Source organism: Fringilla coelebs (assembly GCF_963513975.1).
Source record: "Fringilla coelebs genome assembly, chromosome: Z".
Lineage (NCBI taxonomy): Eukaryota > Metazoa > Chordata > Aves > Passeriformes > Fringillidae > Fringilla > Fringilla coelebs.
Genome location: NC_140031.1, coordinates 67,067,044 through 67,087,707, shown reverse-complemented (window position 1 = coordinate 67,087,707; position 20,664 = coordinate 67,067,044). Strand labels below are relative to the sequence as shown.

The following is a 20,664-nucleotide window of genomic DNA, read 5'->3' as shown; positions in this document are numbered from 1 at the left end:
ACACTTACTATACTGCACACTAATTGAACGAAACTATAGTAAAAGTGCTTCTTATCTGTTATCTAAAGAAAAAAACAAAACACATCATGCATTAAATAGTTACAAAATATTTTTAAATTACCAGCCACTCAGGAAGACAACTTTTTAAAATGCCATTATACCAAAACAGTTTACATTGTGGAATTTACAAACAAGTAACAAAGAATCATATGTAGTGCTCCTCTGTTACATGCATTCTGCACATATATATTCCTAATAGTAACAAAACAGACCACTGCCCTGTCCTCTACCTCCATACTGCTCCTTTTTGTCCGATTTAGGGCAAATTTGGGAGAAAAACCTCCAAAGGGGTTCTTCTAGAAAGCAAACTCGAGTGGGCCTTCCCCAAACTGTTTCGGGAAAAGATTTCTTTGGAGAAAAGTAGAAAAAACTGTTTATTTACCAGGCAAAGCATTCACCAGCACACAAAAAAAAAAGAACAATATTAAACAGTAAAACCTCTCGCTGCCCTGAAGAGATGACAAACTCAGAAAGTCCCCTTGGTGGGCTGTAGCTCAGCTCACTCAGTCTCTTATCAGACCCTCTGACACTGGAAATGCCACAGCCCAGTCCCAGCCTGGTGGGCCACAGGTGGGAGTTCCTGGTGCTCTGCTGGGTGCTCAGTCCAGAACAGGTTTAAACAGCTCCAAGAAAAAAAAAAACCCACAGTCCAGGGAACCTCTCTGCCTCAGCTAGCTAAAAATAACTAAAAAGCAAAGGAGAGCTCAGTCCTGCTGTCTGTACATTCACAGACAACACAGTCCAGGAGCAGGAATGTGGAGGAGTGAAAAAAAACTGCGCACTTCTCTCCGCCACTTTGCTCTCAGAACCAATGTTAAAGGTGCAAAACTTATTCCTGGCTGAACAGACTAAAGGGGATATGAGCATCATAAAGTCATCCCAGGACATTTTTAAATAAGTTTCACTTTTTCGTGTTGTAGGCATATTCCAACTGCATCCCTTATCAGCTTCCAGCAATTTAAATACATCATTAAAACACAAATAATGTTAATAGCAATTTTTCAGATAGTCTCAAGTTTACAAAAGGTTTTCAATATCTTCCTGCTAGAACCACTATAGCTAATATTTTCATTAACAGTACATTTAACAGCAAAAATGTTTGCCTGACTCCTGCTGAGGCATTTTACCTGTTTCAAAACTCAAATTCTGCAATATGATTTATGGTGCAAGAAACCACCAAAGACAGTTTGTTGGGTTGCTGGTGACGCAAGAAAAAAAGCATGAAGAGGAAATAAGATGAAAGCAGAGGACAGACAGGAAGAAGACAGGACCAGTGGAGTCTGATAGCTGAGAGCATCGAGACTGCAATCGTAAGAGTTCTTCATACATGTGTGACACCTTTCTACAGATGATTCAAAAGAAGTTGATAATACTTCAAACTTAAATGTGAGACTTTAGAACTACTAACAAGAACCCATACTCAACAACAGCATTTTTTCAGGTCTGACAAACAACCAAGAAGAGAAAAGAGACAGGACAGTCAAAAAGCAGAAAAAGAGGGAAAGGATGCCAAACACAGAAGCTGCTGAAGACAATGTTGCCAGTAAATATGTGACTTGTTTATTGCTGTACCTTACACAGCAAGAGATACATATTCTCTCCAATTTAAAACTGGAAAGAATTCAAACACAAAAATTCTCCTGTGTCATGTAATCAATAATAAAAAAACTAACATTTACATACAGATCTTGTTCTGTTCCCCACATGCATCCTGTAAGGTGCGGAGCAGTAACTGTCAGCACATTACTGTGATGGACTAAATCTGAAAAAGATTTATTGAGCAGCTGTATCCCAGTATCTCTTAAACACAAAGATTGTTATAGTTACTGCCTGATAATTTTTACACAATAACAAAATCACAAACCCAAACAATCTAAACAAACCAAACAACCAAACCCCAACAAAGAAAACCCATAAAAAAACAAATCAAACAATAAATAATCAAACAATAATAATGAAAATTCAAGGGGATATAAGGGCTTTAAATAAGTACTGGAATTTATAAAGTCCAAGTATAGTATATGACGCTGAGTATATGAAGCTCCATCTCCCTTCAGCAAACACTAACTTCAATAGCCTTACAAAGTTTATCACCTCCAGTAACTCAGTAACATTAGGCAAGAAACTCCATTGATGTGCAAAATAACAGACAAGAAATAGGCTAAAAAAGGTAACAAAGAAAAAAAGAGTATTATAAAGACTACATCACACAGCTTTACAAGAACTAAGTCACCTGCTCCAATCTTGCATCAAAGAAACATTGAGCTCTAGATTTCACAATATGCTAACATATTCCCTAATCATGACAAGAATCCCAAGAAAAGATTAAAAGTAGCCTTTATTTGTTGCTTTTAGCCAGATGCTGATACTGCTTACAAGCCAAGCACAGCTCTCAGACTGCCACATGAAAAGATCTATGCAAATGACAAGATAAAAAGATAGATCTATGCAAATGAAAACTGTAAACATGTTAAATTCTTTCTGTCTGTGGGAGCGCTGCAGGTATTTTTTACAATATTCCAGAAGCATTACTATATAGCAGTTTATGCATTACTCCACCAGAAAAATTACAGCAGTTCCCATTCCAAAAGAGACTATCCACCTTCCAGTTTCACTGTACTGAAACCTGAAAAAATCTTCTCAAGAATAAAAGGAGTCTTCCTTGCCAGGTAAGTGCCTGCATTGGGATTCCCTGGTAAGGTTCTGGTGGTGAGTGGGCTGCAGGGGTGAAAGACACCAGAAGCTGCCCCCATGTCAGACAGAGCCAGTCCCAGTCAGCTCCAAGATGGACCTGCTGCTGCCCAAAGCTGAGCCTCTTGGCCATGCTGAGATGCCTCTGCTATAAGGCATTTAGGAAAGGGTAAAGAGCACTGCACAACAGCTGAGAGGGGTGACAATAACTGAGAGAAAGGACTCTGCAGACCCCAAAGTCATTCAGAAACGACATGCAGGAAGTGCTCCAGGCACTTAGAGACCCCTCGACAGCCCACTGTAAAGCAGTCTGTGCCCCTGTAGGCCCATGGAGGCCCACAGTGGAGCAGAGATCCACCTGCATGCAGCCCATGGGGAAAACCACACTGGAGGTAGCGGATGTACCCTGAAAGAAGATGTAGCCCACAGAGAGTCTGTGCAACCTGCAGGAGGTGTGGCCCATGGAACAGACAGGAATGCTATTCCAGGATGGAGCCCTCTTTTACTTCAGGGATCATATTAAGTGCTCAAGTGGTTCTTTATAGACGAATAAATTAATATATTAGAAAAGTAATGTAAAAAAAGTGTCATTGTATATTAAAGCATCATTGAATGGTTTTGGTTCAAAGGGTCCCCAAAGATCACTTGTTTCAAACCCCTACCCATGGGCAAGGAAAATTCCACTAGACCAAATTGCTCCAAGCTTGATCCAACCCGGCCTTGAAGATATCTAGGGATGGGGCATCCATTTCTCTGGAAAAACTGTGCCAGTACCTTTTTGCTGAGGGTACTGTGCCAGTACCCTCAGCAAAAAATTTCTAAATATTTAATCTAAATCTCTCATTCCTCATCCTGAAAGTCATTTCCCCTGGTCCTATCACTACACACCTTTCTAAACAAGTCATTCTCCAGTTTTCTTGTAGTCAGTCTCCTTTTACTTGCTGGAAGGCCACTAAATTTGTCAAATTTGCCTTACTGAAGTCACATTGGCTGTCATCCATCACCTTCTTATCTTCCAAATGCTCTAGGAGGATCTGTTCCATGATTCTGCTTAGCAAGCACCTGGTGGCCAATGAATGTGTTTTCTGAGGAAAAAAAAACTGTACACTATTACTCATACTACATCTTCAGCAGTAATGTATACACGCAGATGTTTTTATCTACACACTTTTCAGCTTGGTGGTTAGGATACACTTCTGATTAACAGAAAACACAGAAAACCTCTGATACAGGAGAGACCAGAGATAGCATTTGTCCTGTTCCATTCAACTGTTCTAACCATTAGGCTATTATAATCCTTCCACTATCTCTCTTTTCACCGCTAAGTGGATTTTTGTGTTTTGTTTGCTTGTTGTGCTGTTGGGTTTTTTGTTTGTTTGTTTTTTTAAGGCGGCCTCTGGATTGCTTTTTACAGGAGAGGGAGTCAGTATTGCTGATTCAGCATTTCAAGCAGAAGACAGGTCCTTAGTCTGCCAAATCTTACCAATGAGACACTTTCAAACACCACTCTCAAGCATCAGCAATCTAGAAATACCCACCTTACTGGCATTTCCTACTGGAAGCAACTCTGCTCAGGAGTACCTAACATTTCTCAAAACTCTGTACAGCTAGGCTAGCTAATAAGCCTCAGTTGCATAAGTCTTTTTCTAGGGACCCTTATTATTTTCCAAGAGTAATGGATGTTTGTACCAAAAAAATAGTTGCACCAAAAGTAATATTCAGCCTGATCCTCTGTATTACAGTATCTTAGCAGCAGAAAACTGAGAAGAGCCACGTAAGCCAGGAGTCTGTTGAGAGGCAAGCTTTGCAGCAAGAAAATACATGCCTTCTAGGATGTTCAAAAATAAGATTTCTAATTTCAAAGCATAACTGTTCCAGTTTTCAAACTACTTGGCTGATTTCCCCACATCTACCTCTTCTTCCAGTAATTATATAGTTAGTCAGGCAAAGTATTTTCAGCAATTACGAATTACCAAACCTAAAGTGAAATAACTTTTCAATGGGTCTTTTCCTGACCAAGTTTTTTGCTCGTAGAACTTATTTTTCCCTAGCAGTTCATGAGCAGAAGAGTAACTTTTCAGCACAAGTAAAACTCTGAGTTTTATCTTCAAATATTGCAGTATCACATGCATATTTCAACTCTCTGGTTGAAAATGCAAAATAATTACTATCCCTTAACCGAAGTGTTAAAACAGCCTTAGAAGTCTAGAAAAACCCATCTAGTAAATATCATTCTCTTATCTTCCACACAGAAAGGCAGTGTTATTTTAAACTGGCAAACTACACAAACTGGTATCTGCCATTTGTTTTAAGTGTCTCCTGCACAGCCACAGAATAGATAACCTTCACATTCATTAAGCTCCAAGTTCCTTTCTAAATCATGCTCTGTCAAACATATCACATAAAGTAATTTATATTTGAGACAAGTTTGAATATTTCAGGAAGGCTGGCTTCCAAAATTTTAAAAATCCTATTCACAGATGTCAAAACAGCTTCTCCAGATTCTCATAAAGAACTTTAATTCAACTTTGTAGAAATGAAAGGTTTTGCAAAAAAAAAAATCTGTACCCAAGTTCATTTGGCTCAGCCTCTGGAGGCTTGATCTCTAATCACAACTGCCAGAAGGGTGAAACTTTCTTCCATAGAAAGAATAAAACAATCAAGACAAGCCAATAAGTATGGAAATTCTAATTTCTCACATATTGAACCATAAGAGGCATATTACATCCCCATATACCACAAAAAAGTTTTACATAGCAAGAATAGTTTTGTTACTGATTGAATCAAACCTTGTTCACCAAGACAAAGACGTATTCAATAAGAATTTTGATACTCCAAGGAAAAAAAACAACAACCTTGGCTTGTTACTTTGAGTACAAAGATGATACAGAAGGGGTGCAGAAAAGTTGGAAAGATACAAGCTGAACAGATCAGAGGGAAACAGCGCTTAAAAAGACCGATATAACAATACAGAAACACTGTTACAAAAAGACGTAAAGGTAGCAGAAGTAGTTTGTATGAGAACGAAAAGTACTTAATTCCTCGTGGTTATGATACAGATATCCCCCAATCTTCCTGCTTGTGACTAACTACAGGGAAACAATCGAAGTGCCAAACCCCCAGCATCTTCAAACTTAAGCCATACTCTATAAAGTTCCCACATTCTGGAAAACACCACGAAAACAAAGATAAACGTAGCACAGGACGTACAGTCTTTCTTCCCCGCTCCTGACATGTAATCAATTCTCACCTTGGAGGCTTCTGCCGCTGCTTCCCACCCTACCCCCCACTTCCCATTTTGATTACAGACAGCCATCTCCCTTGCTCCAACTTATTTTATACTGAATTTATCATCAGTTTCTGGGATGGTAACTCCAAGAGGTGCTCTACCACCTCCCTCCCCATCCCCATTTAGGCACACACCGCCTTCCACCCCGCGTTCATCTGCACCAAAACGCTTCACCTGACACTGACAGCGCCGCACACTGCAACCTCACACATCCGGTGTGCGGCGCCGCCGCTGCTCCAGCCAAGCCCTGTCCGAGGGCTGAACGACCCAGAGGCACAGCGCTGACCGCACACGCGGGCCGTGCCCGCCGCAGCAGCCTCGGGCGTGCCCGAGGAGCAGGCGGGGGAGCCCGCGGGGCTCTGCCCACCGCACGCTCCGGTGCGGGGCCGCCGCCCGCCGCACCGCCCGCGCTGCCCGCCCACTGCGACACCGCTGCTCACGGCAACTCCCGCCCGCCTCAGCCACCGCGCTGCCTACCTGCGCCTCGGCCGGGCCAGGAATGGGAAGGAAGGAAAGGCGGGAAAGGCAGGAAGGAAAGAAGGGAACGGCTGCCTCACCTGCCCGCGGCGGCCCCGCAGTCCCCCCAGGAGGCGGCACCGCCGCTGCCCCGCCCCCTCCGCTCCTTCCCGCCACTTCCGGGAGCGCCACAAAAGTCTCGGGGCGCCGCCGGGGCCGTGGCTGTGGTTGGTCTGGCCAGGAAACTGTGGCCCCCGCGACGGGCCTTGCCGGTACCTCTGCCGGAGCAGGTGTGTGCCCGCGGCGAGGCGGATGTTCACGGGTGTGCCCGCCGGGCCGAGAGGGCGGCGGGGGGCGGTGGCGGGAAGCAAAAAGTTCGCGTTGGCGTCGCTTGGTGCATGCGCGGGGTGCGAGGCCCAGGGGACGATCACTCGCGCCCGCTGTTCCCGGCACGCCCTGCGCGGGCGCGATGCACGCTGGGATGTGTAGTGCTGTGGGCCCGAGGGATGCGGAGGCGTCTTCCCGGGAGGAAGCCGTGGAATTCTGGATGGCAGTCTATCCACTCAGCCTCATAGGCGCACTCCCCAGCCCTCTGTCGCACCTTGCAAAACCAGGGAGGAGCGTAGGCGAGTCTGCCAGTTTGATTTACACATTTTTGGAAGCACCTGGGCTAGAAAAGAGGTGTTTTGAAGCTGTGTACTGTGACAGCCTGTAAGGGAACAGGAGCGGGACTTCTTACACGAACATGTACTGATACGACAAGGGGGAGCGCACTCAAAGAAAGAGAACGTGTTTAGACCAGATATTAGGAAAACAGTCTTTACCGAGAGGATGGTGAGGCACTAGAACAGGTGGCCCAGAAAAGCTCTGTCTGTCCCATTCCTGTAAGTGGGTTTGGGGCGCTAAGGAATCTCATCCAGCGGGGGTGTCCCTGAACCTGGCAGCAGTTTGGAAGTTGATGATCTTTAAAGTCCACGCCAACCCAAACCCTTCTGTGACTGTGATTCAGGGCAATTCCTGTTTCAGAATTAGGGGAATTGGTCAAAAGCTGGAGTAAAAGAATAGTTTTTCAGTCGGGATTGTGTTTGTCTGTAGGAGAAAATGAGCATTAAAGGATGAAATAGCTTAGTTTTAGCAGGGGTGACTATTTTGGCTAAGCCACTAAAGCTGAGAGACCACTGCTTATATGGAAGTTTCATTCTCTTCGCTAAAATACTTTCTAGTGTATACTTTTTGAGCTTCTAAGGTACTAAAAAATGGATAGCTGATTTTATGTCTTTGATTCTTAGACTACCAGATGCGTTATGATTACTGAGAAATAGCATATGAATTATCTCAATAAGTAAGAAAACCAGAAGATTTTATAAATTGTTCTTTTCAGGGCTGTTTTATTTGGTACTATTTAGGAGTATGCCAAACAAAGTAAATTAGGTAGTGGGGGAAAAGATTAGTAGGGGGATAGGAAATTAAATATTCAGGAAGGAAGCTCATATTAGGCAGCAATCCAGCAGAATTACGTACTTAATCAGGATCCAGCAAATACTAAATTAACGTATGTGGGTGCTGCATAGTGCATTCTTTCTTCATTGGCTTACCTAAGCTCTTCAAAATGCTTGTGACAGAAACTGCCCTTGCAGAAATGTGGACAGCACGTCTGCTTATCAGACGTGCACGCTGTGGTCCTGCTGAGAAGTGTTTGGTTGCTGTGCAACTTCATTTTATTAAAATGGGCAGTTTTGGAATCCATGGAGGGTATTCGCTGCTTCAGGCAAGTTTCAAAAGTACTGGAAGCATAAAGATTGTTCTGTCAGATCTTTTCTTCCCATGGGTGAAAGTCAAGCCAGAAGAATCCATCATCCCTTTGGTTAAGTGGCAGTTCATACTGGGCTAGTTCTGACTTCAGGTACTTACGTGCAGGACTGGCCTTGAGGAAGCCCCTGAGTAAAACTCCAATGTGTGCATCCCTCGAGATGGGATGTTTTAACTGCCCTTCACCAATGTTCTCTTGCTGTCAGAAATACTAGTTAATTGACTTTTTTAAAACAACAGAAACATTAATTTGCTTCATGGCAGCCTCAGCTCCTTTTCTGCTGTTAGTTATCCAATTTACCAGCTTGGTGGGCTCATTTAGCATGTGCTGTCAGATATAAATTTACTGCAGTGTCAGGAAGTCCTGTGTTCTGGCTCCTCTCCTTCCCTGTTCTGAAACACCATCTTTGTTCACAGGTGGGATCGTGGTGTTGAGACATACATCTGTGTTAGTTCTGGCAGGTATGAACATCTTACTTTAAACACTAATGCTGTATGACAAGAGACTTGGCTTGTTTTGAAAACTAGCTCTTGGTTGTATGAAATGAAATATTCAGTGAGGCAAAAGCCTTGTCCCATTTTGAATGGGAAGTTCCTGTAATGCATTTGCCATTGCTAACAGCAGTGCTTATCTCCAGGTGCAGGTTCCAAAAATTACATACAGCATTTTATTTTTTGGGAGGAAAGGATGAAATGAAAGGCATAATCACGCTTAAGAGGTCTTTACCTCCTTCCCGACATCTTAGATAGCACGAGTTCTAACATCATTATAGCACAAGGATTTCGTATCACCAGAGCTTCACACCTCCTCAGTGTTTCTCACAAGCAGCTCCTCTGTGCACTGCCTGGTCCTTACAGCAATCATCCAACTCCTCTTCCTCCAGACCCCACCAATCCACTCTTTTATACCACTTGTTCTTATGGGCTACAGGTGTGGCCTGCTAAAATCAGGCCTGCTTCTTCTAATCTTTAGTAATTGCTCCAGCTGCAACTCACTGGGGGATAAGCTCACCTTCTATACCACCTTCATTTGCCCATACTGCATCCCCCTACACCTTCCCACCACCAGCATAGTAAAGGTAGGTCAGAATCTATAAATTTAAAAATAGGCATCTTGTCCTACACGTTTTGTTTTCAAATAGCATCACCACATGATGAGATGATGTGCATTCCAGAGTGGCTGGACACTGTCACTTCCCCATAATTGGAAGCCACTTAGCACATATGGCAGGCAAACTAGTTTCTCTTTTTAGCAGGCTACATAATGTCAGCGTCTGGCATTGGAACAGCGGCAGGATAAGAAATAAATTTACTTAATGCTGTGGGTAACCAGTATTCACTATGAAATTCTGACCTGCCTCACCCCAAGCTTGATAGTGCTCCTGGAGACATTGATGTGAGCAGGATTAAACTGCTGCCTCATCTGTGCTGCTGGAAAAGATTTGGGAAAGAAGCAAACCACTCAAATGATGTAGAGGCTGCATCAATAATCTTATCTGTGAATGCTTCAATTTTCATTATCACATAGTTATTTTAATGCTATTCTTGCTCAACCCAAACAGGTTCTATATCAGTGGCCCATTTTACTAATGACATTATTGCTTATTAATGTTATCAGGGAAGTCAGCTTGTGTCAAGGAATGAATTGTTAGCTCACATGCAGAGGTAACATTGGTAACATAGTTTGGAGTTTCAAAGTCTAATTGTCTGATTAATTAGTGAAAAAATGAATTTCCATTTGTTTCTCTCTGGGAAGTTGTTTTTTTTCCTATTTACCTATGTAGATTTTTCTCAGCTAAGATGGATCTTTGCACTATCTCAAGCATGACAGAATTTGAGAGGTATCCAAGAATGAGAAGAACAATTTCTTTCTCTCTGATACTATTTCCTTTCCCTGTCCAATGAGCATAGTAGAAGCCTCCATTGTATGGAAATTTTAATATAGTTTGACAAAACCAGCTCTGCTTAGAACAAAATTAGTGTTTCAGGCAGTGGTCCTTGTTGTTAAAGTTGATGGTGGATGTGCATAGTGGATGGTGTAACCTCTTCTTAAGAGGCTACATAACCAGGATGCCTCTGAGCTACAAAGAAATCAGTAAAGACTTGACAGTGTGCTTCTCTGACAATTTATCTAATAGATTCTGTCCATTTTGTTCAGATTGGCGATGGTTCGTAGTGGAAAAAGTGGTGGGCTTCACTTGAAGCAGATTGCATACTACAAGAGAACAGGGGAATATCATCCCACAACGTTGTCAAGTGAAAGAAGTGGAATCAGGAGAGCTGCCAAAAAATTTGTTTTCAATGGTAAAACTTTTCTCTCAAATTCTGCTAAAAATAGACATTTAGGTGAAGACTTGCTGATGTGAAAAAAAAAAGTGAGATCTTGCTCTGCAGCTTTCTGTGATTTTAATAAGCATTCTCTATGAGACAAATGCTCTGCAAATTCCTGGTTAATATATAACAGGATGTTTGTAGAAATGGAAGCTCAATCTGCTTTAGTCCATTCCAGGACAGCTTTATTTATCTGTATAAAAGCCAAACATCATTTTATATCTTTTTTATACTGTAGAAATATGTAGCCACTGCAATCCATAATTGAAAGGATTATAGAAAGGGAAATAGATCTGCAGCTAGAGACAAGGAATGCTCCATCCAGTGTGGGGGATGGCTGGCAGAAGTACAAGGACAATTTTGCCATCAGTCACCTGAGAGCCTGCAGGCCCTTCCCAGCTTTATTGCAGCCCTGGGAGATAGATGAGCCTCTGTCAGCCATTGCAGTCTGCTGTACTGTCTCAATCCCATCAAAACTGCCAGTGCTGTATAGAGAGATGGCAGGGAGGAGTTAAATCTCTATCAGTGTCAGGTTGCTGGCAGTCACTCAACAGCTTCACAAACAACAGTTTCAACACTCCCAGCTCCCCTTTCCAACCCCAGTGTTGGTTTGTGTTTCAGTCAGATTTTCTGTGGGAATGCTGTTTGCATTCTGACTTGCACTTGTAACTCCTTGCGTCCAGATAAAAAACACGGCTGAACTAATGGCACTTTGGAGGACACAATTGAAATGTTTATAAACAAAAAGCTACGTTTACAAAACTGAACTTATTGTAATAAATTCTTTTCTGAGTCATGCTCAGTAGTTTAGTAAACCAAACAGAAGACAAAGCACTTGCTTATAATTTGCTGATACTTCTTTCAGAAAACAAGTTGTTCTATGTTGGGAAAGACAGAAAACAAATGCGCCTGGTAATTGTTTCAGATGAAGAGAAGAAAAAAGTCCTCGAGAAATGCCACAAAAATGCTGCTGGCACTCATCATGGTATATCAAGGACACTGACTTTAGTGGAGTCTAATTACTACTGGACCTCTGTAACAAATGATGTCAAGCAGTGGGTATGGCTTCATAGCTACAAGATACTTTATGCAGTCTGTTACAAATGTTTGGTAATCCTGTGAACTTTGGTACAATAAGTGCCCAGCCTCTTTCACAAGGAGGAAATGTAAACTTGCAATCACACTGCAACTGGTCATCTTGGCATGCATGGTGCTTCTTTTTACTCTTTTACTACTTTTTATTCTTTTACTACTGGCTTGCACACCACTACGGTATGGTGGGGAGCCATAATCTCTTTTGATAGGCAGGGTACATCCAGTCCCTGAGAGAGATTTCTTGTGCAAGGACTCTCACATATCTCTGTTAGGATGCAATGTGCCATCACAAGGATGTGTGACCAGAGTAGCTGCTAGCAGATAAGAATATGAAAATGGTGTCTCTGCTTTACGATAAGTTGTGTTCAGGAAGTAGTTAAAGGCGTCAAAGCTTGGGAAAGTTTTTTCTCCTCCACCAAAAGATACAGGAGCAGGAACCCCTAGCAGAATTTGATTGTTCAGGAAACTATGTAAATAGTTCAGGCTAAATTACTGTTGCTATCAGCTTGCTGCGCCATGTGAATACTTTGAGGTCGTGCAATTGTTACATGGCATGAAAATGAGTCTTTCCTTTCAATTTAGATTGGACAAAGGTTGTCTGTCCCATAGACTGAGTTGGTGTGCATGGAAGATAATGTATACTTCCAATGTTTTTCAGCCACAGCATACATAGATGAGGCAAAAGGGGAATGGTTAGGACTTCCTTTCACTCCCAGTTGCTTCCTACTTCCTTTATTATTTACAGACAGTAATGGATTTTAAAATTTGTAGCGTGGACTTCAAAGAGCGCAGTGCTTTCAAGTGAAATTCTCTCAATTTCACAGAATGGAGAGAATTCAGCCATGAGTTCTTTAACATGTCCTTTTCCTGTCTTTCAGTATTGTTTGGGTTTATTTTGGTTTTAGGCTGTTTCTGAAAAATCTGAGGGTAAAAAATGGAAAGAAAAGTGATCAGTTTGATTTGTGTTGCCTGGTCTGACCTGATTTACAGAGAAATAGTGGAGATCTATGATTCTGATGGTTGTCATCACCTCACCGTCACTTTTCCTTGATAACACCTCCCTGATGTCTTCTCTAGGTGCATGCTTGCCAGCATTGCCAGGTGGCAAAGAACATAGCCACCAGAGTACCCAAAATACACCCTATCAAAGCAGAGGACCCATGGACAGCAGTCACTATAGAACTAATGGGACCTTTCAGTGATACCGACAGAAGTCACAAATACATCATAATTATGACAGATTTGTTTACAAGATGGACTGTTATCTTACCACTGCATGACACTTCGGCAGCTGAAATTGCTAAGGCAATCATAAATGTGTTTTTCTTATATGGGCCACCTGAAAAGATGCCTATTGATCAGGGGAAGGAACTTGTTTATCAGGTAATTATTTACATGGCTAGTTAATCACATTTTTGTTGTTGTTTTTTCCCTCAAAAAAAAAATCCCTTATATTAGATTAGAATTTTAGATTTTTTTTTTTTCAGAAAGACTTCAGTATTTTTTTTCTTTAATTGAAAAAGTAAAGATGTCTGCACCATACAAAAAATGTCAAACCAATTATTTGCAATTGTAATGCTACACAATGTTTCCTAGGACTTTATTCTTTGTAAAAAGAGCACACTAAAATTATTTCCTGCCAGTCACAGTGCGGTTTTTGTCACTCACTTGAATTGGCATAAATTTGTACACTGCTTTCTGGTGTATGTCTTTCATCCATTTTGCCCAGTACAGCCATAGCTAAGGGTATTTTTGAAGTTGGGTTATAGTGATTATGAAGGACTTACCACACTTTGTTCCTCTAAGAGATTATGAAGTCATCAGATTGTGACATGGAGGTAATGACAGATTGATTTAAGTGGCAAAAATGTGGTTAGGAACCATCAATCACTGGCTCCCAAGCCCTACTTAATGCTTTAGCTCTCATTCACAGTCCTGGTGTGTTCTGTCCCAATATGTATGCAAGATTTTTCCCAGTCACCATCATATCAATCAAAGGGGTGGAAATCTGAGTTTTTTAACTTGAAATGGGATACAAAACAGGAGCAATGTTCACTAATTGTTTTCTTCTTATTTTGAAGATAAATGAAGAATTGTTTGCACTGTTTGGAATGAAGCAAATTGTATTGTCTTATCCTCAGACACATGATGTAAATGAAAGAATGTCCAAGACAATCAAAACTTTCCTTAACAAGTATTGCATAGATCATCCAAATGATTGGGATGAACATTTATCTGCTATAGCCTATGCTTTCAATTTGACAAATTTGGTATGTGAAGATTCTTCTTCTTTTGACTGAAGTCCTCCAAAATGTTGGCAAACCTGTATGCTAAATTTCCTTGCTTTTGGTCCCCATATAAATAGGAGCCAGATCAAAACACCCCATATTTCCAAATGTTCAACCGTAATCCACGTGTTGTTGAGCCCATGAATATATGTGTGGAAGGAGAATACAGTAGTTTTGCCAAAATATTTGAAGCAACTAAAAAACTATGTCAAGCACTGGAGGAAGACAAAACCTCAGATTGCCAGGTAAATGTTATGTATTTGAATTTTACTAGTAAGAAGATTGACAATAAAGATGAAAAGGTCTGAGGTATAAAGTATAACTAACCTTTTAAAATAATGTGGGGGGTGTAGTGGTGGTTTTTAGTTTGTTTTCCTAACCTTGTGATCCCTTAATTTCGGTGTAACACATATGTATTTGGAAGGAGTAACCTTATAAGAGACCTATTGTCAGAAGTTTACTATGTCTGACTTAGAGGGCAGAACAGAGAAATAGAAAATTACTGCCTATGGAGTAGTGATTTATGAAGATAAAAGCAATTTCTTCATCACTTGTCAGTCCCACATAATTACAAACTACACACATCTAAAACCACTCAATGTCATGCTTAACCACTGTTAACCAATGCTACAGAATTGCATGATTACTTATGAAAAAAAAAGAGTAATTCACATTTATCTTTCTGTAGGCAGATAAAAAAACTTCAGATGAACAAAAAGTCAGAACCAAAATCACAGTTAAAAGGAAGTCAAAACACTTAAATACCCTTCAACTTAAAGTTGGTCATGAAGTCCTCAGGCAAAGGAAAAACTGGTGGAAAGACGGTCGTTTCCAGTCAGAATGGATTGGTCCTTGCATCATAGATTACATCACAGAAAATGGCTGTGCAATATTAAGAGATTCCACAGGATCCAGGCTGAAAAGACCCATCAAGATGTCTCACCTCAAGCCATATATAAGAGGATCCGGTGAAAAAGGTGTATATAATTGTTTTTAAGTTTGTATTTTTATGTATGTAAAAAGAGTTAGGGTTTTTGTTTTGTTTTTTAACTTCTCTGTTGTGGTGTTGGGTTATTAGAATGAAAAAGTATCATTCAGTAACCAGTGGGAGTTTTATTAGCACACACAATAGTGTAATAGCTAAGTAAGGAAAATAGTGAGTGTGAGTGACGTCAAACTGTGCAGAGCATGGAACAGAGCTCATGAATAATGTTCAAAGTCTTTTTAAAAATAGCCTCTATTAAAGTTGCTTCTCATCACTGGCTCTCTTGGATCTATTTGTGCTGACTGACAGAAGTATAAGAACATGCTAAAAGTGTAAGGAGGCTGACCTGTATTCAAGGAGCATTTTCTCACTCTGTTTTGGTGTAGGCAGGAGTCACATTAATTTTACTTATGCAATGGAAACTTTTTTTTTTTAACAACATTGGAGTGTCTTCTAAAGCCTTAAAATAGAAAGACTACATCAGGGAACTGATTTTGAAATAGTTTATTTTAAATTTTTCTGTATTAAAGAAGTCAGCATTTCTCTTACAAGAGTAAATAGAATTGTCATGCTCTGTGGTAGGATGGCTAGAAATTTCCAAAGATTTGCATAACCAACTTCTGCTCTTGGTCTTACATATTCAGCATGCCCTTTTGCAAATCAAACAGTGGCAGCTGTTTCTTTTCTGCTCATGCTGTCTTTGAGTCATCAGAGGCATTTTCAAAAAAATTGAATACTTGGTATACAGAAGACTTCTGTCACAGAACAAGCTGCTTTGTACTTCAGAGTTCTTGAAGAACAATTGGCACTATTGGCACATGTGGTCAAACTTTGGTTCTTGTAAATAGATAAACTACATTGAGATGGTAATTTCTTCCATCATCTCTTAAAGCTGAGAGATTTGCAAAGCTGAAACTAATTCTGGAAATTCATGTAACATGTCAGTCATAGGATACTGATTTCATGTCATGTACCGAGGCCTCTACTTTTTTTGGATGATCACTCTGTGCCTTCTTGTTCCTTGTTAAATTGCTGATCATAAGGAGGAAGTCACATGCATATAAATTATATAGATAATGAACAGCTATTACAAAACCTTTTGGTAAATTGTGTCACTGTAAAAAAGCTGAAAGTAGTGGTCTTTGTAGTATAGGAGCCTAATATGTTAACTGCTGAGTACTGCAGAAGCAGTGTGTAAACATAGAATTCCCTTTTTCAGGAAGTGGTTGTCTTGGCAGGGATAGATTTTGGGGGTTTTTTGTTTGTTTGTTTGTTTTACTTACCTACTTTACTTACTTTTTAAACTTTTTATGGTTTAAGGAAGCCTGTTGTGTGTTGAACTAAGATTTCGCAGTGAGAGTGTGAAGAAACCACATTTATTCATGTGCATGCACAAAATGAAAGAATCTACATGGCCATTTATTCAAGCTAGTAGTTGTATTAAAGCATTAGTTCATAGGTGACTAAGACAGACAGCAAGCTAATCATTGACTTAGCTAAGAAAAGCTCTAAATGTGGATCATCCCAGGGAATATTTTGTGGATCTAACAAGATGACAAATAATTGATCCTCAATGAAATTGGGAAATTCACATAATCAGTTTACTGCCGCTCAAATATTCTTGTCCTCTTTTGGAAATTGCTTTGAAAAGTAAGTTAGCACCTCACTAATATTTCAAGTACAGCTTCAGAGATCTGAACTAATGGCTACTTTCCTTTTACAGGCAACCATTACATTCTACAAGGTGCAGTAGTTTTTGACCATGACTATATTGGCTTATCTGAAAGATCTAATAATTCAAGACAAGCAGACTCTGTTGCTGAAAAAGAAATAAATGCCTACAAAAGAGATGTCATGTCTGCTGTACAGATTCCACCTGCAGCCTGCAAAGACCAAGAATCAGCAGATGGTAAACATGAATCTGAGCTGAGAGAAGATCCTTGCATTGAACCAGACACTGCAAAGCCTGAGCAATGGCCATCACCTTGTTGGACCCTTCAGACAAAGACAGAGGATACTTAAGCATAGTCTTCTTTCACTTTTCATTGCCAAGCAGTTTGGATCTACTGCAGCAAACTGAAAAAAAAAAATTTAATAGCTTCAAAATCCCTAGCTCAATTCACTTTACTCCTTTATGAATCCAAGAGTGCTTCAGGTATCTAGTTTGTCTGGGTGTTAAGAAAAAGCACTAGTAAAAGCACATATTCTGATCATGTGTTTAAATTCCAGATTTTGTTGGTAGAATGGCAATGTGGCCATGCCTTACTGTTATCCTCTCAGGACACAATGCATAATTTCACTGAAACGACCTTTTCCATTTAATCCTTAGATGATGTATTCCTAATGTGCACTGTGAGATGAATTAAATCTAAGCAAGTTGGTGTAAATCTTTCCTCCACTACAGAGAAGCTCATGTCTTCCTTTTCCTGTTATATAACAGTTTTCTATTCATTTTCAGAAGCTGCATCATCTGACTTGTACAACTTTTAATTTCTAATCTAATCCATTTAAAATCTCACTAAACAATAAAACTGCCAAAATCAAACACGTGTAGTGTTCTATGCATGAAACAATGAGGGCTTCAGCTGTTCCCTGCTCATCAAAAGTCTACTAGTGTAGGCAGTTTAATATTTCAGGCACGTGAAAAAATCTTAAGAGCATTTAATATTTAATATTAATGTGTTTTTTCCACAAACATCTGGTTTCTCCATTACAGTTATCTCTCCACTGAGCCTGTGGGCATGTTGGGAGATTTTCCATGGACAGTGGGCTATGAAAGGTGAAGCAGTGGTATTAACTTTTTCTCTGATTTCCTTGAGTAAGTTGTTACTGGTCTGGAGTTCCTGCTGAGAAGACTGTTTATCAAAGTCAGCAGCACCAGAATTTTTTCACACGGAAAACTGATGAGTGGAAGTAAATTTTTGTCGTTGTTTTTGTTTTGTTGGTTTCTTTTGGGGTTTTTTTTGGGGGGGGTTGGTTTTTGATTTGGTTTTTGGTGAGGTTTTTTTGTTTGTTTGTGTTTGGGGTTTTTTGTAGGGAATTGACATGAAGAAAACTAGCAGCAAACTGAATTGAGGAATTCAGCAACTTATGGATGATGCTGTGGAAGATTTGCTTATCTTGCTGTCTGAATTTTTGTGATCCCTCTCATTTCTGCTCCTGAATGTCATGTGACTTAACACAAGTGGAGGAAAGTACAATTTATTAGGAGTTTTCAGTTAATTTTAGGCAATTAGATGTGGTCATCAAGGCTGATTAGGTATCTACATGTACAGTACAGTATGTCTTTAATATCATGGGATGCTTCTGTGTGAGAAAAGAGCTCCATGACAGAATCCTATCCTAAACTTCAAATGAAAAATAATTAATACTCAAGCTATTTTGTGTCTTCTGAAATGCAGTCCTACAGATACAGTTTTTCTCCACCAAGACTTCAGAAAGAGTCTTTCTGAGTACATTGTGTGTATGCACACATGGAATAAATATTTATTTTTATATATCATCCTTTTGAAGAAAATATTACTGTCAGGGATAAAACTGGAGAGTAAGGCATTATTTGTAAGACTCATTTCTGCTTTGGTAGCTGCAAAAGAGCCTCTCTTATTTTTTTCTTACTCCAAGTTCCTGAATTGTGCACATTACAGCAGAGCTGTTTTCTGCAGTAGCCCTGGGGTAGCCCAAGTGCTGTAGAGTTGTTACAGCTGCACTGAAAAGAAAGAAAATGCTGCAGTGAGAGAGTAATAGGGAAAACACAGAAACATTTAACATGCTGTGTACATTTAAAATATTGCTGATTGCTCAGGCTTCCTGGAAATTTTGATCTACTGTATTAACAAGCAGGCATTAGTGACATAACCAGTGCACTGAAACGTGGCCTCCTGTGGATTGGGGAGATTCACTGAAATAAAATACAGGGTTTTCAAACTATTGACATGAAGAACATCACTGGAAAATGGAAAAGAAACACTGTTTGGCCAAAACTGACACAAGGAAGCAAGAATTCAGCAGTGTCTTCAAGAAATGGATACTATACTCTTCTGCACCTGTTAAAAGACCTGCTGGCTTGCTGTTTATATCTCGGTAACAAAACTATGTAGAAATTTTGAATGAAAAGCAGCACACCAAAAGCTTTAGTTTGAAGAGAAAGGCTCTTCCAGAGAGAAGTAACTTGACAGTAAACTGAATTTTAAAGGATTTGATTCTGGAGCAGTTAATCCTGAGAGATGCATTCCCATGTCAGTTCTCCTTACAGCTTGTATGTAGACGAAGGGATCTGCAGCAACCTGGCTGCACTGGTAGCAGAAGCAGATGTGCCAGGAAACAATAACTTGTAGGAAATACAGCATGTCCCCACTGCCAGGCAGGGCTGCCCTGTTACAGACTACTAGTGCAGTAATGAGCAGATCACTTGGATACAAGTTTCTGTAATTCTGTTTTACCTCGTACTACTCATTACTCACATGGGTGAGCCCTTTTTTGGGTGCTTGAGAAGCATTTCAAAACTCATCAGCAGAACTGGAGCATTCAGAGCTGCAGCTGGTGGCAAGAATTGTTACCTTGAATATGTAAAGTGATATCCAAGTAAGTGGGTAAAAAGGGAATAAATCAGATTTCACAAATTCAGTACCTAAAATTAGTTGATTATTCTTGGTAATTGATGCCTTTAATTTCCTTATGCCTCACTTCCCCCTTCTGTACAGAGTGAGTAACACCGTATCAGGTTCCAGACAAACTGCAAAAAATACACATTACTCTTCACAAAGCTGGCAGACATAGTGATAAAAGCCCCAGTAGAAAAGCCCTTAAGAAAATGAGCTCTGTTTAGTGCAGCGTTTCAGTGCTATGCAGTAAATAATACCTGTGCTTCCCCACTAGATTGATTCTGAGTCTTTACCTAGTCAGAAACATCATCCCCTCCAGGACTCCCATAGAATAAAGACCAAGAAGAAGGAAAGCAGAGCGCACAGTTACGCTGTCACACCGGCAAACAATTTTTTTAGGGTCTTCGCTTTGCTGCGCTCGTCTCCAGCGGGAGTCGTTCCGGAGTTCTGTCGGAGCGCCGGTCGCACGGTGGCAGCCTGGATCCACGGGGAGCCCAGGGCCCGCAGGAACCGCTGCCCGCCCTGCCCTTCCCAGACTTCTTTCCAAAACAACGTTCGCAGCAGAATTTTCGGTAATTTTCACATCGAACTGTCGATAATCACGGGAGCATGAATGCATTTCTGAGAGCAATATGACCCGCATTGTGCGAAGGCTGCGTGACTGACCTGTCCTGTGAGCCAGAGTACAAAAATGCTCTACTTGTGCTCTAGGTGGTTTCATACCACATCTGCCAGCTGTGGTAAACTTTCAGTACAGCCGTACACCTTCCAAGCACGTTTCAGCACTCGTTACACCTTGGTTGCTGCGGGCAGGATCTCCCTGGCAAGTGCCTGGAACAATGCCATGCCTCCACTTCATTATGTGTGGCACAGTGTGTGTGACCCGAGAGCTAATCCGAGGAAACATGCCAGAATTGAGGAATTCAGTCCTTTTTTCTGAAAGTAATTTTCTCTTGAGCAGCTGTTTTAGGATGTGTCATGGCTGAAGGAAGCAATAATAGAGGGGAAAAGGAGCAATAACAGAGCACTGAGGATTGCAGTGGCCAGGGCAGGGTTCTG

General features: G+C 40.7%; 2 protein-coding genes across 7 annotated transcripts in view; one reads left to right on the top strand and one right to left on the bottom strand.

Annotated features, from left to right (window-relative positions):
• The window catches only part of PPIP5K2 (diphosphoinositol pentakisphosphate kinase 2), a 49,495-nt gene extending 42,795 nt beyond the window's left edge, over nt 1–6,700 (bottom strand). The window contains exon 1 of one of the 4 annotated variants that reach the window (XM_084225737.1): nt 6,518–6,700. The gene's annotated coding sequence lies outside the window, so the exon portion shown is untranslated. Of the gene's footprint in view, nt 1–6,225; nt 6,345–6,517 lie in introns of those variants that run through there. The other 3 variants (XM_084225736.1, XM_084225738.1, XM_084225739.1) reach the window with 3 other exon arrangements.
• A 25-nt stretch (nt 6,701–6,725) lies between these two features.
• On the top strand, nt 6,726–17,512 carry GIN1 (gypsy retrotransposon integrase 1). Of its 3 annotated transcripts, none has more exons than XM_084225731.1 (9): nt 6,726–6,786; nt 8,723–8,767; nt 10,464–10,609; nt 11,502–11,695; nt 12,809–13,114; nt 13,873–14,001; nt 14,097–14,264; nt 14,708–14,996; nt 16,728–17,512. In XM_084225731.1, the coding sequence occupies exons 3-9, from the start codon at nt 10,471–10,473 to the stop codon at nt 17,024–17,026; spliced, it is 1,524 nt and encodes a 507-aa protein (XP_084081857.1). In that variant the 5' UTR covers nt 6,726–6,786; nt 8,723–8,767; nt 10,464–10,470; the 3' UTR covers nt 17,027–17,512. The 3 variants fall into 3 exon arrangements, with proteins under 3 accessions (XP_084081857.1, XP_084081855.1, XP_084081856.1); XM_084225729.1 differs by having other exon boundaries at nt 13,813–14,001; XM_084225730.1 differs by lacking the exon at nt 8,723–8,767 and having other exon boundaries at nt 6,738–6,786; nt 13,813–14,001.
• Nucleotides 17,513–20,664: the final 3,152 nt, after the last annotated feature.

Coding starts and splice junctions, on each gene's coding strand:
- GIN1 (XM_084225729.1), top strand. CDS start 10,471: ATGGTTCGTAGTGGAAAAAGTGGTGGGCTTCACTTGAAGCAGATTGCA. Junction 10,610..11,501: donor CAAAAAATTTGTTTTCAATG/GTAAAACTTTTC, acceptor TACTTCTTTCAG/AAAACAAGTTGTTCTATGTT. Junction 14,997..16,727: donor AAGAGGATCCGGTGAAAAAG/GTGTATATAATT, acceptor TTCCTTTTACAG/GCAACCATTACATTCTACAA.